Source organism: Athalia rosae, chromosome 6 (genome assembly GCF_917208135.1).
Source record: "Athalia rosae chromosome 6, iyAthRosa1.1, whole genome shotgun sequence".
Lineage (NCBI taxonomy): Eukaryota > Metazoa > Arthropoda > Insecta > Hymenoptera > Athaliidae > Athalia > Athalia rosae.
Genome location: NC_064031.1, coordinates 2,591,760 through 2,613,200, shown reverse-complemented (window position 1 = coordinate 2,613,200; position 21,441 = coordinate 2,591,760). Strand labels below are relative to the sequence as shown.

Below are 21,441 nucleotides of genomic sequence, written 5' to 3'. Positions count from 1 at the left end.
GATCGAGGAACGAGAAATACTTTTTGATGAGAGTTATTGATCCTCCTTCTTTGCATAACTCGCTTAGAAGTTTTTCGAGTCGGAGCTTATCGTCACGATGTGTTTCTCATAAAAGATATCAGCGGAAGGTAGGTGAAGTATAGAAAATCGCTCCTTCTGGTTCTAATAATTGGCACAAACCTTCCTTCGTTCATCCCCCTAGCGCCTAGTAGTATGCACATTGAACCACCCTCATTCGTGCACGTCCCGCAATTTGCCCCACATCAGGCGCAACGCTTCGATCAATACTTTCCTACCCTTCAAGTCTTTGGTTTTCCCGAAATCCCGAGGGTTGACGCTAGCATTCAGCTTTCTATCAAACAAAGCGGAATTTCGATTCTCTAAATTTATATCCGACTACCGAACTCGACTGATCTGCCTCTGGTAACGACCAACCCTTCTTTATTCCACAGATCCTTCGAACATTTTTTCGAATTGAAGAAAAACCAAGGATTACTCGTTTCGTTTCGAGAAAGCTTCATGAACTATTCTGATCAAGCATTCATGATTCGGGAAAAGTCTGAGAGAGTTGGTGAATTTCTTTCGATTTTCGTTCTATCGAGAATGAAAATTATTCGTTATCTGTGTCCAGTGAAATTCTGATCGAGTAATAGTTTTATTTTCACGTTGATGAAAATTAGAAAATTTTTCTAAAACCCGAAAACATTCGTCGTAACTCGATTATTCCATTAGGTATGTCAATTCAGTTTACAGTTCGTCATCCTTTAGCGTAACTTTTCGTACAGGGGCTCGCAGTTTAATCAAATTGAAAAAAAGATTCAATTTTCAAACTTAAAGTGCCCCGGTATCGCCCCGCCTAATTTCACCGCGATATCGAAACCTCGTATAGTTCGAAGATGATCTAAACTGTTTATCGTAAGTCCGGATCGCTATTTAAGTGCAAAATTAAGGTCAAACTCGCGATCTAGAGCGATCGGTATATCATCAACGTTTACCACCACTGCAGCGCGCGTTTCACTCCGCGAGCGAGTCGCAGTCGTTAGAAGTTTGATAAAAATCTCAGGAGACCTAAGCTACTGGCCACCTCAATTCCGGTCATTCTTATAACACCACCCCCTACTTACATCACTTCTGCCGCTGCCGTTACTGCAGTAGGTCAGGTCTCGGGAGATGAAACAATTCTGTATATCGTTCCTCTGGTTTCTTGGAGCAAACAACGCGAATCGGTGTCCTCTTATCTCGAGCGTTTAAAAATTGCGCTCGATTTTTAAAAGGTCCGCTCGACCCGGAGTATTCGGAAAGAGCGTTCGATTCTTATTTTGTTATTTACATTTTGTACAGAAGATTTTTTTCCGCTCACGCACAAGAACAACAACTTGTTTTCAAATTTCGCGACAGGTGTACGAATAACCATATCCAGAAACACCGGAACGCCAAGTGTCGCAGCTTGGAATTTGTTATTTGAATACCAAAGTAGGCAGAAGTAGGGACTACCGCTGTACCCGCTATACACTACTACCTACAATACGACGGGTGTTTGTTTGCAAGGGTGAAATTTTCCACGTTAGCCTCCCCACCTCCAAAAGCTGCGAGTAAATTCAACGCGACAAAGCGAACCTGATTCGAGACGTTTCGAAAAAAAAAAAATGATTTTCTCACCGCTCCCTAATGAGAATGATTCGAGATTTTCCATGATATTCCCCATGCGGTTCGCGGGAGGTAGAATTGAATATTCGGTTGAACGTTCGCGAGTACGAGGGTCGTTGGAAATCGTTTAAGTGGATTATCTCATAAAATGAGAAGGTTGAAAGGTCGAGGAGTGAAAAAATTTCTATGCCTACGAGTACACCTCGAATTGAAGATGTGAGTGGGAAAAAAGTGAGGGGAGAAAAAAAAAAATAAAAAAAAAAATACGTACAGAAATCAAAAAACAGCAGCAGCAGCAGGAGCAGCTGGTAGCCAGCCAGCCAGTGGGTCGCGAACGCGAAGCTCAGGAGTGTAAACAAGAGGAGTTTCAGGGGGGGCGCATGCGCCCGTGGGACCCCGCCCTGTCGCGAGGGGTGAAATTCGAAGGCTTTGGACAAAAGTCAGTTCAGTACGCGAATGCACTCGCGATACGCGCGAGACGATGTCGATACACCGACGATGAAGAATTCTCTTCAACGAAATCATCATCCCCCTGCACAGACTGCCTCTTTTCATTGATAAAAAAAAAACACAAAAAGCACGAAAGAACAAAATAAAAAAAACAAACGATTCATTTGTACCGCAATTTGTACCCGCATCATTATCCCGGCCAGTGTAAAACCGACGTCTGCGAAGATCGAAACGAATTTTTGAAATACTAACAAAGAAAAAATAAATCTACGATCAATTTTTCCATTTTTACTTTTCATTCGTAAAAAATTCGGTCAGCGTAAGTTTTTGTCTCGTTTTCCATCATTCGTATTATTTCGCACGCACGGAAAAGATGAAATAATTGCAGACTGGGAAAATGATTCGTCCTTGATTTAAATAACATGAACCCGCCCGGGTCCTGCGAATGATCGTTGTTTTATTTGATTTTACTCAATTCAAGTATCGGATGAATTATGATTTTTTGAAATTCCATGTACAACGATATTAAATCGTGATATCGATTTCGTGTGTTTGAATATTATAAATATATAAAGCTCTGCCAAGTAGCGGATCCGTGCACAGGACAGTACCATGGAAAAAGGAAACATGCCGTCGCTGAATCGATATTTCAAAGACATGACAAGTTAACGAAAGTTTTACAAAATATATACACACACGTACACACATGACTTTGGTATATAATTACGTATACTGTACACTATGTAATAAATATTTGAAATTGATGGGGAAAATGAATTGTCCGACTGATGAAAGTTAAAATTAAACTCATACCAGAAACCGTTGAGAAGAGAATGACGATGTAAAATCGTTATCAAGGTGACGCGTTGAAAGTTGAGAATTATTTTTTTCAATCGATATACCCGCAACCTGAAACTAGATTGAAATAACAAGAAAGAAAGGAATAATCGAAAAGTGGAAGCTCATTAATCAAATGAAACGAAATCAATTCATCTGATCGCCGTTGTGCTCCACCACCTGCAACAGCCTTTGCTGTTGCAACAATTTGCCGATGATGTTGCGGAACAGATTAATTTTTCATCGCGGTAGATAATAATGAGATTGATAAGATTGAAAATAGAGGGAGAAATATCGGTGATCGTTTCGTGGTGTGTGATTTTTTAAATTATAACCGACGAAATGAACAATAGAAAAGGTAGCCGTTTCAAACAGCTGTTGCAGTCGACGATCGTTATCAACGAATCAAAATCGCGTGTTTCAAAATTCAAATAATAAACGAGGAGAAGAAAGCAAACAATCAATAAAATCAAAAGCCTAATTATGTAACTCTAAACCGATGTTAAAGAAGAAAAAGAAGAAAAAAAAAAGATAAAAATCAACGAAACAACCAACCAACCGACAAAGTCCCAAACTTCTCGATATGTAAAACTGGACATCCCATCGAAAACCGCAGAAAGGTGAAATCAAAAAAAAAGAAAAAAAAAATAGAACCAAAGAGAAATCAAATTTCACCCCGATGAAGGGATGCGAAAGGCGATACGACTCGGCGGTGCACTTCGAGTTAACGCGCGAGAAGTTGACTTCGTTAAATTTTGATGAGGGTAAAAAAAGCAGCGTAGAAAAGAGCGAAAATAAGGAGGAACTGTGAGCCCTGAGTCAAGGTGTACTGCGGCATGCGTGGGAGCAGCTCGGAACTTCTGTTGGATACCAGTCAGAACCGGGACCCCCAAAAATACGAGATTCAACAGCAGGAACTACGGCGTCGCAAACTGTTGGAGCTCGGTTTCGGCGCGTCGCGGCGTCGACCGCCCCGACGTACCTGCCGTCAGCGTTTCAATTTTTACGCCACGTCCGCCCTTGCTTTGGTGGCCACGTCGGGCGGCGCTGCCCTTCTGTTTCTCGTCCCCCTTTACGTGGACCCGGCGATAAGCACCCTGGCAGCCGATTTTTCCCCCCATCCCGTCACCTGCACAACATCGAGACGCGAGGATCTCGCCGGACTGTTCAACTGCTCCTGGAGCTCGTGCCGCGAGGGTTGCACCAGCGACGTCTACAGGTGCACCCACATATACGTCACCTACACACCCTGGAGCAACGAATCGTCGACTGACAACGAAACCACCGCGAATCCGGACAACAATTTCACAACGATCGTTAACTCCTTCTCGACGAACGACAACGAATCGGTCCTCGATCGCTACGTTTCCGCCACCCAAAGATCGTCCGCGACTATTTCCGGTGAGTACGATTTGGATTATTTTTTCTGTTTCCCCGTTTTTTTTTTTTTTGTTTTTTTCAAAACGAAAATAAAAACTGGGAAAAAAGGAGACCGCTGATTCAATTAGTTCGGAGTACATGGAACGTTGACGTTCGGAGTATGTGTGTACCTACATACGTATAGGTATCGTCGGTTTTGGAAAGGAGCCAAATTCAAAACGTTTTCGAGATTCACTTGCCGCCGGATTTTATGGTATATATAACCACATATACGCCGGCGGCATTAACCCTTTAATATTCTTAATAGGGGAGAAAGGCGAGAGAGAGAGAGAGAGAGAAGAACGTGAAAGGATAAAGAGAAATTAGCACTCACTTACTTAGTCGAGCTTTTCGTTTTACGCGGGCCAGATTTTTATAGCTAAAAAAGACTAATTGAAAGCAAAAAGAAAAAGAAAAAGAAATCCCATCCAACCCCACGCGAAAGGAGGATACTTCAGACGTGCGATAAATTTCCGAAAGAATAATCCCTCAATTAAAATCATTGATGAGTAAAAAATATTGTCAAAAAAAAGAAAAAAAAAAAAAAGGAAGTAGATATATATAAACGAGAACGTTCGCTTGCATTTTTCAGCTACTTCCTCTTCGGCGTCGTCCGCATCGTTGTCGGGTGTCGAAGTGGAGGCGATACTGATGGTGAACATAAAGGGCTGTGGATATCCGCCGATCGTCGATTGCGACAATTTTACGAAAGAACTCGGCTACGAGGGATCGAAATTTCCATGTCACTACAGTCGTGTTAACGGGAGTATAGTGATGGCGGATTACAATAGGGAAGCACAGATAGCGACGATTATGCATTTTTTCGCCGCACCTTTCGTTGTGACTTTGGCGACCAGTGTAGCCCTTTGTGTTATGCATTGTGACTGCAGATGCGCCGCCCCACCGAGACAAACGCACAGAAACATGAGGAGACCAAGATTGGACGATCTCAGGTAAGAATATTCGCAGGCAAACGAAAAAACGAAAATTATAGAAAATGCGCGTAACGCGCGCGTTGAAATGAAAATTGAAATTAAGCGTGTGAAATGAAAATCTCAAATTGTTGGAGAAAATAATCGACGATTAAAAAGTAATCACGACGAGAACAAAATTTGGAAAATTTTCAAATCGAACGTTTCAGAGAGAAACTGCAGGTGCAATGAAAATCCGCAATTAATCGCGACACGATTAGTACGTAGAAAAAACGAAATAAAGAAAACGTTGAAAACGTTGAAAACGAAACGAGAATCGATGGAGGTGGTTGAAAAAAAGAAATTAATAAAATCAAAAAAAGAGGTAAAAATAAACTGAAACAAAAAATATTTTTTTTTTTTTCGCCCCGCAGTGCTTCACACATATTTATACACGTACATATGTACCGTACATATTTACTCGAAACTCTAAAGTACAGCGACATACACCTGTAGCTCGCGTTAGATTGCCGATATTTTTAGGTACGTATGTATATATATATCCGCGTTTTATGTACGACGATATATATGCTGTGCATAAATCCTTGCAGCTACAGATATATAAGTTATACTTTTTAGTATTTTAGTACTTCGAGAGTCTCTCCTGAATAATAAAAGGTTATACGTTATTTCTTCTGGCTTTTTTTGTTTGCTCTTTTTTCGGGGCGCAGTTCATCATCCTTAGGGATTGGAAGAATAGGTGTGCGGAGTTGGCGTCAGAATGAGAAAAAGGATAAAATAGAGCTGGATAAATAGACGGATAGAGAAGAAGGAGAAAATTTTTCTTATAAAAAAAATAAAATAAAGAATATAAAAGGAACGAGAGAAATGAAGAAGGAAAAAGAAAATAGAGTACGAAACCTGCGGTGTATAGTATTTAGGGGGTGTGAGGGGGGTGGGCTCCTGCGGGATCCTCGAGCTTTCGGTCTGAGAGAAATACCAACCGAGCTCCCCCCCCCCCCGTACCCGCCCCCACCTCATATATCAACCGAGGATTAAGCTGGAAAACTTACGGAGCTTTTATTCCTCTGCATGTGGTAAACTCGAAGGTACTATACATGAAACCATGGGGCTATAAATATATATATATATATATATTTTGGCCTCTTTTTGCTCGAGGTATAATAACAAGGGCGTACGAGAGGGTAGGTGGCCGCTCAAAGTTTGGGATCGGAGGCCGAATTGGCGGTTGTACATACGGTACTTAAATCGTAATAGGAGCTTTCCGAGGGATTTCAACCTTTTTGAGGGATTTCTTTTTTTTATCTTCGCGAAAAAACAAAGAGATCGTTACGTCCACCGTACGTTGTGTTATCCTCGAAATAAACGTAACCGTACAGGATCGTTTCTGAAACAATTATCATCGGATCTTCGAAAATCTTTGAAAGTTAATTTTTTCAGAGATTCCAAAACTCCGGCGGATTTTTTTTGAACGCTCCCGAGCCGCGTGGCGAACGATCAAACGGAATAACGTCGGACAATAGGTAGAAAACGTAGGTATGTACGTAAATTATTTATTCGAAGCTCGCGTTATCGTTATCTACTTTTAAAAATCTATACAACAATTATAAAGTACCTGCACACGATATCCTATCTTACATGCATGCATGGGATACATATGTACAATACGTACATATGCATACATATTTAATTATATATGTATATATAAATATATATAAAACGGGGATCTATGTACAACTGCAAATCGTGCCGCGGTGCTTATTTCTGCAGCAAATTCAGTACGGTGGTTACGAATATAGAATCTCTGCGGACGGTACGAACCCGTTCAAAGCGCGCTTTGATTCTAATTGCTAGAAACGCGAACAACGTAACAACGCAGAAGGTATGCACGTTATACCTGTATTTCTCTCGCACCCGCGAGTCATTGAAATTTTGAAAATTTTCAACGATCCCGTCAGAAGGCGCGTCTCAAAAATATTTTTCCGAAAAATTCACGCGATCCGAAACAGATTCGATTTTGGAAACTGCGAGTTATTTTGCTGATACCGTAGACGAAAAATTCTTCGACGTATCGATACTCACGTGTACGTACGTTGTTCACGTGTATGTGCGGTAATTTATGTGTATAATATGAAACGGGGAATCCAACGACGTCTTTTACGAACGTTTCATGTCTTGGCACTCGTTGACATATTGGAATTCCTTTGACCAATATATTGGCCCTCGATCCTCGTTGCGCGGCGTATTACCGGTGCATACGTATTACGCGAAACACGAATCTCCGCTAGAGAGTGGATTCGAAGTCGAGGAAATCCCCGGCGGACCGATGTACAACTTTGCGAGGGAATTTAGGCCGCGCTTTTTTCCGGAGAATCGGGATATCGAATTTAATATCATATTTCGCATACACTCCCACGTATTCGTCCGTCCTCCATATTTTGCGCATGGAGAAAAATATCCGTCGTCAAACTCGCGGGAGACTTTATGTTAGGGAGGGTAATTGATCCGAAGTTATTTCTGCGACTGCGATGAAAGGGAAAAATTTCTTTTTCAAATTTTCATCTCACTTATCTTGGCGATTTATTAAACGTAGGAATGGAACGGAAAGGATGAAAAAGGAGAAGCTAAGAATTTGGCGTGTTTTCTAAAGGAAATCAATGTACACACGCCGAGTGAATACTCCTTTCCTTTTTTTTGCTTTCTCAAATCGGCAATTTTCTTCCCCCAAATTTACCGCGAAGCACAGAGCTTCCAATTTCGATTTCGATTTTTTCGTTTTTTCTCCGCTCTAGTTTCCGACTTTTGTATCCGATTGAACGATTCCGGAGTTCTGATAAGCAACGAAAAAGATCCTTTCATTGTTCTGATTTCGCGTAGAAATTATACCTTGAATATCAACACAATGCGTACCTATTACAATCTACGTCGCTCGAGAGCGAAAAATTCGTTGGAATAATTGTTACAGTTTTTTTTCCATAACCGTATACGTATACATACACCGCATAGAATTATAATGCAGATTTAATGAATATGTCAAAGGAACAATTATTTTTCCAAGCATCCTCGTAGCTGAGAAAAATAATAATTGTTACCCGCCGTATACGTATCGTACACAGCGACGTGAAAGGGACAAAATAAAAGGAGTGAGAAAAAAAGCTCAACCAAGGCAAGAAAAACCAAAAAACGAAAAACGGGTACTTTCTTTCTTCAGATTATACGGGGCTTTCGTTTTTCTTCTTTTTTTTTTCCCTTCTCCTTGTATTTACCATATTTAATTTTTGCTCTGTCTGATGCACGAGCTCGTATTATATACGCATAAGTTGTACGGCGGCGCGGCGGGAGCACTTTCGTTTTCTCAATCAGCAAAAGCTCAGCTTGCGATAGACCGTGGGAAAGGAATATTTTTTTCTTCCCTTCATCTCGTCTAAATCGCTCGCGGTACCATTATTCTACCTTTTTATTTCCACTTCATCTCTAGCCGTACCAGGCATTTTTTTTCTATCCCTCTTCCTCTCTCTCTCCATACAAATCTACGTGCGCTACTTCCTCTTTTTAGAAAAAGAAAAAAAAAAAGGAACTTCGATCTTTGCAACAAATAAAAAAAAAAAAAAAAAAAACAGGTACAAGAACAAACGATCGAAACGTAACAAAGAAGAGAGGGTATATGGATTTGACAAAAAAAAAATAAAAACTAAAGAATACAATAGACTCTCTCGCCAGAGCGTCTTCCAATTAAAACGGGACGAAAATAAATTAGGAAAAAAAAACAAAAAAAATCAGAAAGAAACTGAATAGGGAAGAGAAGAAAAAAATTTAATAAAACGGGATCGAGCAAATGAATCGTGATTCAACCTTTTTTTTTCTTCTCTACTTTACTTTACTTTATTTTTTTACTATCCTACTTTTTCTCTTTTTCTTTTGAAAACGAGACCGAGTTTCGTTCGTAGATATACTACATAAAAGCTCTCCCATGTGTACTCGCATTTTGTTTAGATATATGTAGACATGTCTGTTGCACATACGTACCTATCTACATACGTATGTGGTATTTAATTTGCGTACATAGGACGGGAGAGAACCTTGAGTTTGGAATAACCGATGAGCGTGTGCAGATCGCAATTTGTGTTGAATTTGGTTTACAGTTGTTTCTCTCTTTTTTTCCCATTTCTCAACGTTTTTCAACTCTCGAAATCGCGTCGGTTTGGATCTACGTACGTAGACCGCACGTTCGATATACACAGTCGATAGGGATACATGAGATCACTGTACATAACGTATAACTATTTGATACGTATGTATATATATTTCAAATCCTCTCTCTCCGTAATAAGATTCGTCGACTTAACTCTTCACGTTCAATTAAATTCCTGATTGACACGCACTGCAGGCGCTTCGCTGTACATAGCTATATACATATATTACATAGCTACCTACAAGTAATTCCACGTTACAATGCATACCAATCCCCAACCAACACCCCAACGATGATGCCTACCCCCTTACGTAAGACGGTATAATGTATCCCCCTCCCCCATATATACTCGACTATCTAATACATACCTCCGGGTACATAAGCTTTCAGGATTATAACCCCTGTGTGCAACATCGCCACGGTTGTGACACACACACGCGAATTCGCGTACACGACGCATCTCAGACAGTCGATGGAAAATTAGTTGCGATTTTAAAAAAGAAATATCCCATTAAATTCCTACAATTTTTCTCCCGATTTGGTTGATTCCCTTTTTTTATTCATCCGCAATTCCCCATTTTTTTTTTCGTTAGAAATCAGAAATAAGAAAATCAAAGATATTTTTGAGAAAATCCTCGCGACCCTCGCGGGGGTCGGAAGATAGGAAAATAACGAGAGAAACCAGAAGAAGGGCCGAGAGAAGAATGAGAAACGTCGAATTTCTTATTGAACAGAACGATTTAACAAGCTAATAAAAAAGCTCGTCGGGTTCGGTGCCGAGTAGTTGTAACAGTTATTCGACCCCTCGCGAGTCGTCCGCACTCTATTCCGGCCCGCGTTATTGCGCGTACAGCAAACCCGCTCGTCTAACCGCCCCCGCCCCTGTTTTTTTTTTCCGGTCCCGCCACCCCCCGGAGGAGAATCGGGGTTCCTTCGGTCCGTCCCGAAGAAGACGGGGACGACGTCGGGAGCAGCCTTCTTCGTCGAAGCGTCCCGTGCAACGTCCGTCGTATTTTATATGCGATCGGCCCGCGTGTAATCGGCCCGTACATACCGGCGGGTGCGATTGCGATCGCGTCGCGTGTCGCGTGTCGAAAGACAAATCGATATATCGGCCCGGGTAGAGAAACGGACGTGCGGAACGTAAGCGGTTGTTACGAAATACCGAAGCCGACGGATTTTCGTACCGAACACCTGCACTTTTTCCGCGCGCACACACACACAACGGCGGTTTTCTCCCACTCGAGATATGAAGCTCTTGTAAGCTTTTTTCCTCACCGCAGTCTCCGCTGGCGAGTCGCCCGCAGACTCCGACAAGTAGCCATCGAGAGTCGTATCGAAAGTACAATAGCTGCGGGCTGCAGCTGCCGACGAAATCGGTCGGAAAATTAGGAAGACGTTCCGTATGCTTTTCCACGTCGTCGTCGTCGTGTCTCGGGGGAAAGGGGGAGAAAATCGCTTCGCGAATCTGTTGCTTCTGATCTGATTATTTTCCATTTTTCTATTTTTTCCATTTTCAGACAAAAAAAAAATATTACAAATCACGTACGTGTTTTCGCGCATCGAATCTCTCCGCAGCACTCGTTATAACTTTCGCGCCTTTTATCTCTTGATCTAGATCTTAGCACGTGACCGACTACGTACGTGTATGCATGCACGTATAGGTGTATTCATTTGTAGGTATGCAACCTGCGGAGTAGTTTTCGATCAATACATGACCTGAATACCTGCACCCTTATACTTTATCGACGGCTACCCCGTCTATAGGCCTATAATTAATAGTCTCTTGTTCCACCGACACCTTTGTAATATCCGCAGAAAAAAAACTTTCTCCCCGTGTACGTACGTATGTACTGCACCTTGTGCGTACACACATAACCCGCCGCCTGGGTACCCGCGTGATGGCACGAAAATGAAATTCGAAAATAGGCGACGGCCAGAAATGAAATAAAATAAAAAAACGAAAAATATTTCGGCTACGTTAGATTTTTTGCGACACCTATAAATCGGCGATCCATAGAGATGATTTTAAATTGTTGTACGCACAATAGAGTTGTGGAATTTCGGATAAATTTACGGAGGTGTGTATATATATATATATGAAATTATGCAAATTCGTACAAGTTTTATCCTCTCCCACCCCCACGTTCTTTGGTACGGTCCGCGCCCTTCGCCTCGTTTCAAAGTGGAGAATTAGAGCGGGTATGCGGAAGAGGGAAAGAGAAAAAAGAAGAAAGCTTTACATACTACTATACAGTGGAGGTTTGAAACTTCACTACCCGCACCGACGCCGTTACAATATTCGCGTAAAACTTGCGGCGAAGTATTTTCCAAAATTCTTTTCTAATTCCGTGTATTTCTTTTTCGAAAAGTGACGACTGAAAATTACGCAAAGATCGCCGAGTCCGGACGCCGACTGAAATGAATCGATGAATTGAAGAAAATAAGAAAATTACTCGCGAATCGTTTCACTCCTCGTACGTACTCGTTAGTGAGAGAAAAGATTGTAAAAACTGAAAGAAAAAAAAACAAGAGAGAGAATGAAAATTCTTTCCGAGCGAAAATACGTTACAATGATAATGATGAATAAAAGAAGATAACAAGAAAATCCATTTTTACTTTTCTTCGCGTTATTTGTGCAGAATCTTTTCTTCCATTCGTTGCGCACAATGGTCTACTTATATTGCGGGCAATGAGATCAGAGAGAATTGATATCCGATCTTGTATGAATTTTTTTTTTCTTCTTCTTCCTCTTCCTTTAAATGAATAAAATCCAATTCTTCATATTACAGCGTACGATATCGTCGTACGGAAGCTCGTGTATACCACGTATTATACGTATTCGGAAAATTTAATCACTCCGAAGGACGGTGAACCAGAGTAGATGAAAAGGACGAGTGGAAGACGTAAAAAGGAAAGAGAATAAATTCAAATCGAATCAAATTATAAAAAATAGCCAACTCTGCTCCATTCGCCAAAAAATATAAATCCAAAAAAAAAAAGAGAACCAACAAAAAATTATATCGATATTAAAATATGTAATCGTTATTCCGTACAGTTGGTCGTTTTTTTGAAAAACTTTTTTTTTTTTTTCTTTCACCCATTTCAACGACGATGAATTCCCGTACCCGCGTGGGATGTTACGCTGATTAGAGGCTTGATTACCTTATCGGAACAATCGGCTATTGTTTGTTAATTGCGTGTATACGTAGTTATCGTACGTGTGTGTGTGTATTCGTCGAATGTATGTGCCTCGGATGCAATTGAAATACACGTATAATTCGTCCGCGATAATTTACGCTGGAATAAATCGTGTAGCCCGCATAATGACGGTTTGTTACCAAAATCCATAAACCCCGACTTCACATTATATTTAGAGCAGAGTTACGTTAAGGTACACTTAGATGGGTGTATGTACGTTACATACACAGAGACAAAGTAAATAGATATATATATATATGTACAATTGTACACAATACCGTTAAAATTATCGTACAAACTGTACACGAAGCCGCTCTTTTTGCAACGGTATACCAACACGTGAATATACATATATAACTGTGCGGGCAGCTTTTTCGATCGATCAAAATTCTCCCTGTGCGGTAGCTCTTTCGCGTTCCGTGACTTTTGAATATTTGCAAAACGGCTGTTCTATGAATGTAGAACACATTCATACACGTGTAGAAAAAAAAATATAATGTTGAAATATGTATATATATTTATTTATCCACCCGAAAATTTCTAGCCTAGATTTCTCGCCGTATTGCGTGACCCGAAAAAAGTCTTTCAACACCCACGGGTCAAAATCAACCCCGACTACGTAACGGGTAATTCTCAAAAAAGAAAAAAAAAAAACGAACCGAAGAGAATCGAGAGAGAAAGAATTTTCGAAAAATCTCGTCGTCGAATAAGAAAACCTTTTTTTTTTTCTTCTCCCCGTTGTTAATAATTGGAGATAAAATATCGTCGGTGCGAAATTCGATAGTTTACCAGATCCTATCGCCGTCTAGTCGGTTGGATTCAAAATTTTCAAAAGCCAAGAGCTAAGGGAATGAAACGGAACGGAAACTTAGATTATAATATGTGGGCGTTTTATTCTCTTGGGGCTAAAACTGCCCTCGTTTCGTTGAAGACTTCAGAATGCATTGTCCGCTGATAATTATTCATAAATATTCAAGGATATTAAAATTGGATTTCGTCCAGGGAAGGTGCGCGTATACAGGGCGTACTGTATAATACATCATCGGCGGTGGCTCAACATCCGATGTACATAGAAACAGAGACTCATATTCTCAAATTATAATTCCGTACCGCGGATCACTGTGTTTGACTCAGCGATGAGCAAAAAAGTTCTCAGAAATAAAAAGCTCAAAAGCTCCGAACGATCTTTGACGTTCATATTCGAATCGATAAAAATAAGTATGTGCTGTTATTTTTCCATTTTTTGATTATCATTCATTTTTTTAACGGCCGTATAAAAAAGAGGGTATAATCTAAAAGCGCGATAATCTTATGGCGATGAAATTTCGCCGTTATTATTAATCATGCGAACGTCTACGGGGTGGTATGAAAAATTTTATTCAACGTTACCGCGTCGTTGAGCTGAATTTTTAATCATCGTACGGATTTTACTTTTTCTTAGCTTTATTTTATTTTTGTTGGTATTTTTTTTTTTTTTTTTGTTTTTTCTTAAATCTGTCGACCCTTCAAAGCGCGTGCAAAAGCGCCTCGCCCTGATGTACAACGAGTGTATTACATGTGTTCATATGTAGATGATTATACGTACAACTTATACGTACGAACATACGTACCGTAGTGAATGTTGTTGTAACTACATGTACGCGGTTAAATTTAATTAATTGTAGAAAAAAAGTTGGGAGCAGCTTCACCGGCAGGCAACGCGCGAATAACTCGACTCGGCCCTAGTTCACCCTTGACCTCTTCCACTTGCGCTGTTTAAAACAAAAATATATAAGAGAATGCGAAGAAATGAGGGGAGGAAGAAAAAAAAAAACAATTAAAATGAACAAAAAAGAACTGCGACAAAGAATAGAAAATTGCCGCGAGGGTTCGTATCATGTGAGTAAAAATTGTCATTTCAGGGTCTCGTTAGAAAAAGAAAGAAAAAAAAATTTGAAAATTAGAAAGAAAAAGCTCAGAGGCCCACCGTCCCGTTATACCGTAATATCCGAACCGACCAGAACTGTTACGTTTCAAATTCAAAAAGGAAAAAGAAAAAAATGGAAGGAAGTGGTAGAGGAGGACCGACTGGGACCTCCGGCGACAGTAACGTGTCGGACGAGATTCGGTGACATCTGAACGTGGAAGAAGAGACACCCCTTCGGAATAAATTCTTCTTTAATTTTTCAAAAATCGCTCTTCGCGTTGAAATCCAACACGCGAATAGCCCGCGCACACCTATGCGATCGATTTCACGTCCGTTAGAATTTATTTCAATCGTTTTACAGGCAGAGGAAATCCGTTTCTCCGACGTCCTCCCCGTTACCGCACGAACAAGGGACTTCAAATTCTCTTATTATCGACAAAAAAAACTTAGAAATTTTCATTTCCGTTCGTTCGGTTGACTTTCGACAATTCGGAGGTCGGAAAAGGGAAACTACTTTCTTCGGTCGTTCGTTAATAATTTTTTCACAGCCCCGCGAGACGAAAGTTGACCGTTATTTTCATCCGCTCGTTATAACGATCGTATTGTCTGGGGATACTTTTTTTTATTCTCCACACTCGAATCGTTTGGGATGAGCTTGAGCGCGTGGGCGCACTGGAATAAGTTGTGCTTCGTACTGCAGGCTTATCTCCCTAAGTCCCCGAATCGCCTTTTATTAACCCTTCTCGCAATTTTTCCCCAATCGGCGCGTTTCCTGAAATCCACAAATCCCGCACACGCCCCATCCACCCCCTCTGTCTCTCTCTATTCCTTCTTCCGCGATCTTCTTACCCCCGCAAATCCCCGGAGCAGCTTTATTCCCCGGGGATTTAATCGCGCGTTGAATTTACCGCGAAACCGATGAAAAAAAAAAAAATGTCACAACCGCACCGCATACGCGTGGACATTAAACGCTGAAATGTTGAATAATCATCGATTTTTCACCCTTCGCCTAACCTTCAGACGGAGATCCGAGGAGAGGACGAGGAAAATTCGCTCGGACGAAAAAAGAATGAGAAACAAAAAAGCAAAGAAAAAAAGGATAACGGTGTGGAAGGTGAAATTTTTATTTTCCTAAAAGCATCGGGCAAATTACGTTACACAATAAAAATAAAAGCTAGAAACGCCAGCGGATGGTATAAGGTATTCCGAGGATCGCGGTGACAAAATCTGGCGTTAAACCGGGATACGGAAAAAGGCAAAGCTCTAGGACAATAAAAGATAGGTAGGAGAAATAAAAAAAAACGGAAAAACTACCCAAAGAAAAAATAGGATAAGGAGGAAGTGAAAACGCGAGGAAATGAAAAAAGAAAACTACCCGCAGACAAAATCAAAAAAATAACTTCAAGAATTCTGCGGAACGGGCACACAACGTGGGTCCGAGGAACGAAAAAAAAAGGAGACACGATAAAGCTCGTGTGTTGAGGAAGGTTCGTTTGTCCCTTTCGTCGTCCCGCGTGTCCTCACGATATATCGTGACGCACACGCGACTCAGCACGCGACCAGGAGGGCGGTAGCTCGGTGGAGCCATTTTTTTTTTTTCATTTTTTCTATTCCACTTTACATCCTCTAGTTTATTTTTCCTGCAACGACAAAAAAGATCGGTCAAGCTTCCCTGTAATTGATTTTCCTTTCGTTTGGTCATTAAATGAAAGCGCAAAAAAAAAAAAAAAAACTGAACCGAAGAGGAAAAAAAAAAAGGAAGTCAAACTTGCCTGGTACGTAATAAAGACCGCGATTAATATGGCTCGTCCTTTCAGTCAGCCCCATTCACTCGGTCAGCCATATTCCTTCTATTCCTACTCTGTATTTTTCCCTTCCCTCCTTCGTCCCCCGTGGAAGCCCCATTTTTTATGTTTGCTTTCCTTTTATTTCATTTCATTTTATTTCACCTTTTTTTTTTTTTTTCAACCACCTCCGTCGACGAGTTCATTCTTTTCCTCGCGACCAATTCACCTAATGGAAAAAAACCAACCGCCCCCGTTTCCTTGCACCCCTCTCCCGCCACCCCCTCCGTGCAGCCGTAGGATGTCCAGAGTTCTCTTTAGGTGTGACTCTGACTATTTGAACGGCAATTTTCTTCACTTTCCTTTCCTATTCCTAATTTTTTTTTCCCTCTCTTTTTTTCATGCACAACTGAAAATATACCGGGTGGTTTTTTTCCCATTGTGGAATTAGAAGAAATCGAATGAAACGAAAAGTAAAATCGGGCGAGGGATGAAATTTTGGCGTGAACGATTATGAAATAATTGACGTTGACTGTGTCACTCGTTTTTTCTTTCTTGTTTGGTTTTTTCTTTTCATCAATGCTCAACGAAAGTTTTCGATAATAATTAATCGATTGTCTGTTTCAGCGATCATTCCATAAGTAATCGCGTGGATCGTCGGGGTCACGTGCCGCATTGCGAATGTGGCGACGTAACGAGACCGTTATGACGGCACGAGGAGACGGCGGAGAGCGTTTTGGCCACGTCGCAATCCGACCTTTGAGATCGAAAAAGGGGGGGAGAGAAAGTTCGCGAGAAACCACAAAACCAAAAAACGATCGAGACGAAAGACGGAGAAAAAAAAAAAGAACAATTTTCAAACGAACGACACGCGATGCGAAATTATCTCTCCAACCGTCTCCGTAACGATGGAAGAAGAAAAAGAATCACCTTTCGTTTCTTTCTTACGTTTCGTCGAAGAGAAACAATTAGAAAAACGAATAACGAGAACGAAAAATTATTTCGATTATGTTCAACAACGTTGATTTATTTTGTTGCTTCCTTCCAAGGATCCATTCTCATTGGACGACGATTGAATTTTTTTTTGATAATTCGCAAGATGTTATACGATAAAATATAAAATTCAAATAAACTGAACGAAGAAAATAAAAATATTTAAAACGTAGCCTGATACAAACTCTACATGGTTTCGAACAATTAGAAAAAAGGAACCAAGAAAATTGAAGAATGGTGAATTCACGGTAAAAGAATAAAAAGGAAAGAAACGATGCATAGGGGTGGGTAGCGGTACGGTTTTCGAGTTGATATATCGTTGAGAAATCCGAATCCGTGCAACGGCGTTTCTCAGTCTTTGAATAAAATATTTATACCCTCGACGATGTGCGATATCGTATATTGATGAGAATTGATACCGTACATAGGGTTGGAGAACCAGGAAACGCGGGAGGAAATAAGGTGCCGAGTGAAGAATTTACCCTCGACGATTTGGAGAGATGCAAAAAAAAAAAAGAAGAAAAATCATAAAAAGAAGAGAAAACTCGGCATCTATGGATAATGCCAAAGAAAAAGTGTGAAGATAGAATGAAATGGCGTGAAGCGGAAGATGTGAAATAAAAAAAACAAAAAAAAAAATTTTAAATCAACAAAATTAATATAAAAACTTACATATCTTTGCGTTGTTCAATAATTTGGGCGGCATAGGTGGGTTCGTGCGGGGTGAGGGTGAATTATTTCTATATCCGTATATGCGGTATGCAAATATTTTCCAACTCCTCTCGAATGTCACCATGTTATAGAGAAAAAAACGAAAGGAATCTGAAAAGAACTACATTGATTAATTGAAAACTACTGTGAGACAGTTTTTAAAATTCTGCAGGTCCAGATATAATATACATCAAACATATGAATAAATAAATTATTGTTTATACAGTGAGCGTCCGTGGAAACTTGTTACTATTTCGACGGACGCGTTGATATATAATATCGTTGCGAAAAGATCGTATACATAAATGAAATAATTGTCATATATTGTAATAATATAACACGTGTTGCGATGTATTCATATTTTGTCGTTTTTTTTTTTTTTTTTTCATAGCGCGTAGAAGCAAAAAACCAAAAATGAAATCGGATCACGTTATAATAGTGATAATCAATATCGATGATTGATGTAAAATCAAATTGAAAAACGAAAAAACTAATCGATCGGATAACAGAGGTGAGAAACATAATGAAAAATCAAAAAACGAAGTACGACAAAGAATCAATATGTACACTTGGTGTATACGTACAATGCCTAATGAGTAATTCTTTAATTGTTCTCGCGATGCAAATTTAATGGGAATTTATTTAAAATCGCGTAGCAGCTTTATTATAATTAACAATTCGAGATTACCGTTGATTTAATCCATAACATGATTAATATGCAAAGTTTAAAATCACAAATACTGCAGCGCGAGGATCAAAATGATATATTATTTATTCATTTGACTGTTTCTTCACTTTTTTCAGTTTCAATTAGATTTGAGAATGAAGCTTCATGTCGTATGTATACCTGTGTGTACAGGTATACGTACCTAAACTAACTTATAAACCCAAAAGGGCCTATGAATCTACTCTTTTTATCGGTCAATTTATTTACCTGCCACACGTTTTTACGGCTGTTGGAATATTATATATCGAGAATAATAGTAATATTAATGATAATAATAACGATGAAATGATTGATAATAATATGAGAAATATGAACAATGATTATAATATTATTAATCATTGGGGTAGTAAATTAAAAATGGCTGATTATAATTAGAAGAAAAAAAATTACATACGTATATAAAAATAGGTAAGTGAATGCAATTCATCGTGTATGTATGTTATACATGAATATTATATACCTATGTGTGTACCACATATATACTATAGATAATGATGATAATACGATTAACAAAAGGGCCTGGATATGTAATTTTTGTATCCTAATAACTAATAGAATAAAAATATGTATAATGTCGATAACGAAGTTAGAGAGAAGAGGATAGAAATAAAAACGATACGAACAAAATAAAATAGAGTTGGAAGTATAAAATGTGAAGAAATAATCAATAGGAAAATCTCTACGAAATACGCTATAAATAAAATTATTCGTATATTCATGTAACACGATGTATTGAAAATAATATAATACATATGGCATCCATTTACCCTGAATTACAATAACGAGAAAGAAAAAAAGAAATAGGTATAATAGGTTATAGAAAAATACATATACATAAATACGAAAGATGTATATGATTGCTATGTATGTATAGAAATAAAAGTTATGTGCGTACGTATTACATATGTAATTATAATGAAATTAATCTACCTAGTGCACGCGACAATATACTTAGGCACAATTTTGGAGTTGGAGGAGATAATGTGGGGGGGGGGGGGGGAGGGAAAAAAACCAAAAACCAAAAACAAAAAGAAGAGTAGAAAAAGAAAATAAAGGAAAAGAATTAAAAGAGAGAAAAATTAGGGTTATGAATAAAAATCTAAAAAAAAAAAAAAACTAGAATGCGTACATGTATACCTGTACATGTGTACCATGTACACGGTATCGCGGTTCGTGACGCAAAGTATATATAACTTACATGTACGTACATAAATGTAGAATGAAAAATGCGAGTCAGGATTAAAAATAGAAAAATTATTTCGACTCGTGTCGGCTAAGTAAGCTGTATCAAGATGTCTACGTTCATGCTACACATACGACACCGCATCTGATCGCTTCACGCACACGATAATATTATATACTTTAATCAATTTTTCCCGCAAAAAAATTGTTTAACCCAATCTCTGAAAGATAATGTATTATTGCGCTGTGCACTCTACGATGAAATAGACAAAAAAGCTCCCCATATATCTTGAAAAACTACATACGTAACGTCCTCCATTATTCTATATCGGGGCACCCCAAACTTATCATCCTTATATATCTGGGGTCAATATGCTTTGTTTTAAATTTAGTAAAAATGGCAACACCAGTAAGCACGAGAACCTCTAATAATAGCTCGGGTGAGCTTTTTCTCCTAATACATCATGATCTTCTCCTCCTTTTTTTTCCTCTTTTTCTTTCTTTCATCGCGCGTGTACACGCGAAAATTTCCTCAAAAGAAAAAAAGCAGATACAAAATCAAATGAAATAATACAATCCCTAATCTAATAATAATAAGAAAATTAGCGATGATAAAAACGATATCGATTGGTGCGAATCAAATCTATATAAATAATATATATACACAGTGTATGGAAATATATGTACATAAAAGTATAAAAAAATCAATGAATAAACAATGTTTTAAAAAATATAGAAGAGTGCATAGGAAAAAAATTATACATATATACTATATGTGATTATAATATCAATGAAACCGAACAATTAATACTGCAATCATTATATAATCAACATAGGCACTGCCATATATAGCGCGAAAAATGAATCAAAAGCAAAAAAAAAGAGATGCTTACACAAGGATCTGAATTTTCTGTTTTTTTCTTCAATGTTTCTTTGTGCGAAGTGATTGATTAGATATTTCAATTATTGCAAAGATTAAATCAGGGCACAGCCATGTTGAGTTTGTCGTGTAACTCGAATTTACCTTTTACTATAGGTATAGGTACCATGTATATACCTATATACATAAAAACTGCAGTACTGTGACCAATACATAAGATACTCAATAAAAAATAAAAAAAAACCAAAACGAAAAACAAAAAAAAAATTAACACAATATGTTAAACGTAAGTAATCTGTGTGTTAAAATACGCGTTGAGCTTACCGTACCAAAATTAAATAATATAAACGGCGTAATAATTATAGGGAATGAAAATTGATGGATCAATAATGAAAGAATGATTGAATTCTTCTTGTATCGATGTGAAAACCCTAATTACGTAGGGCGGGGTTACGCGTTAGAGAATATGACTACGTCACGGTGAAAATTGCGAAAGATCGAGAATTTAATTTTAAATATCAAACGACAAGAACAAAATCAAAATCAAAAAACAGCAAACTAACTTGACGACGTACCGGAC

The 21,441-nt window shown here is 38.9% G+C and overlaps 1 protein-coding gene across 2 annotated transcripts; it reads left to right on the top strand.

Annotated features, from left to right (window-relative positions):
- Positions 1 to 21,118, top strand: LOC105684894. 2 transcript variants are annotated; one of them, XM_012398599.3, is made up of 3 exons: positions 1 to 4,335; positions 4,946 to 5,306; positions 16,996 to 21,118. In XM_012398599.3, exons 1-3 carry the CDS (start codon positions 3,771 to 3,773, stop codon positions 17,075 to 17,077), a joined length of 1,008 nt encoding a protein of 335 aa, XP_012254022.2. In that variant the 5' UTR covers positions 1 to 3,770; the 3' UTR covers positions 17,078 to 21,118. The 2 variants fall into 2 exon arrangements, with proteins under 2 accessions (XP_012254022.2, XP_048513474.1); XM_048657517.1 differs by lacking the exon at positions 16,996 to 21,118 and adding an exon at positions 5,495 to 6,153.
- Positions 21,119 to 21,441: the final 323 nt, after the last annotated feature.

Excerpts from the sequence above, each read along its gene's own strand:
- LOC105684894 (XM_012398599.3), top strand. The coding sequence starts at position 3,771 with ATGCGTGGGAGCAGCTCGGAACTTCTGTTGGATACCAGTCAGAACCGG. Across the intron at positions 4,336-4,945 it reads ATCGTCCGCGACTATTTCCG|CTACTTCCTCTTCGGCGTCG; the intron begins GTGAGTACGATT and ends TGCATTTTTCAG. Across the intron at positions 5,307-16,995 it reads CCAAGATTGGACGATCTCAG|CGATCATTCCATAAGTAATC; the intron begins GTAAGAATATTC and ends TGTCTGTTTCAG.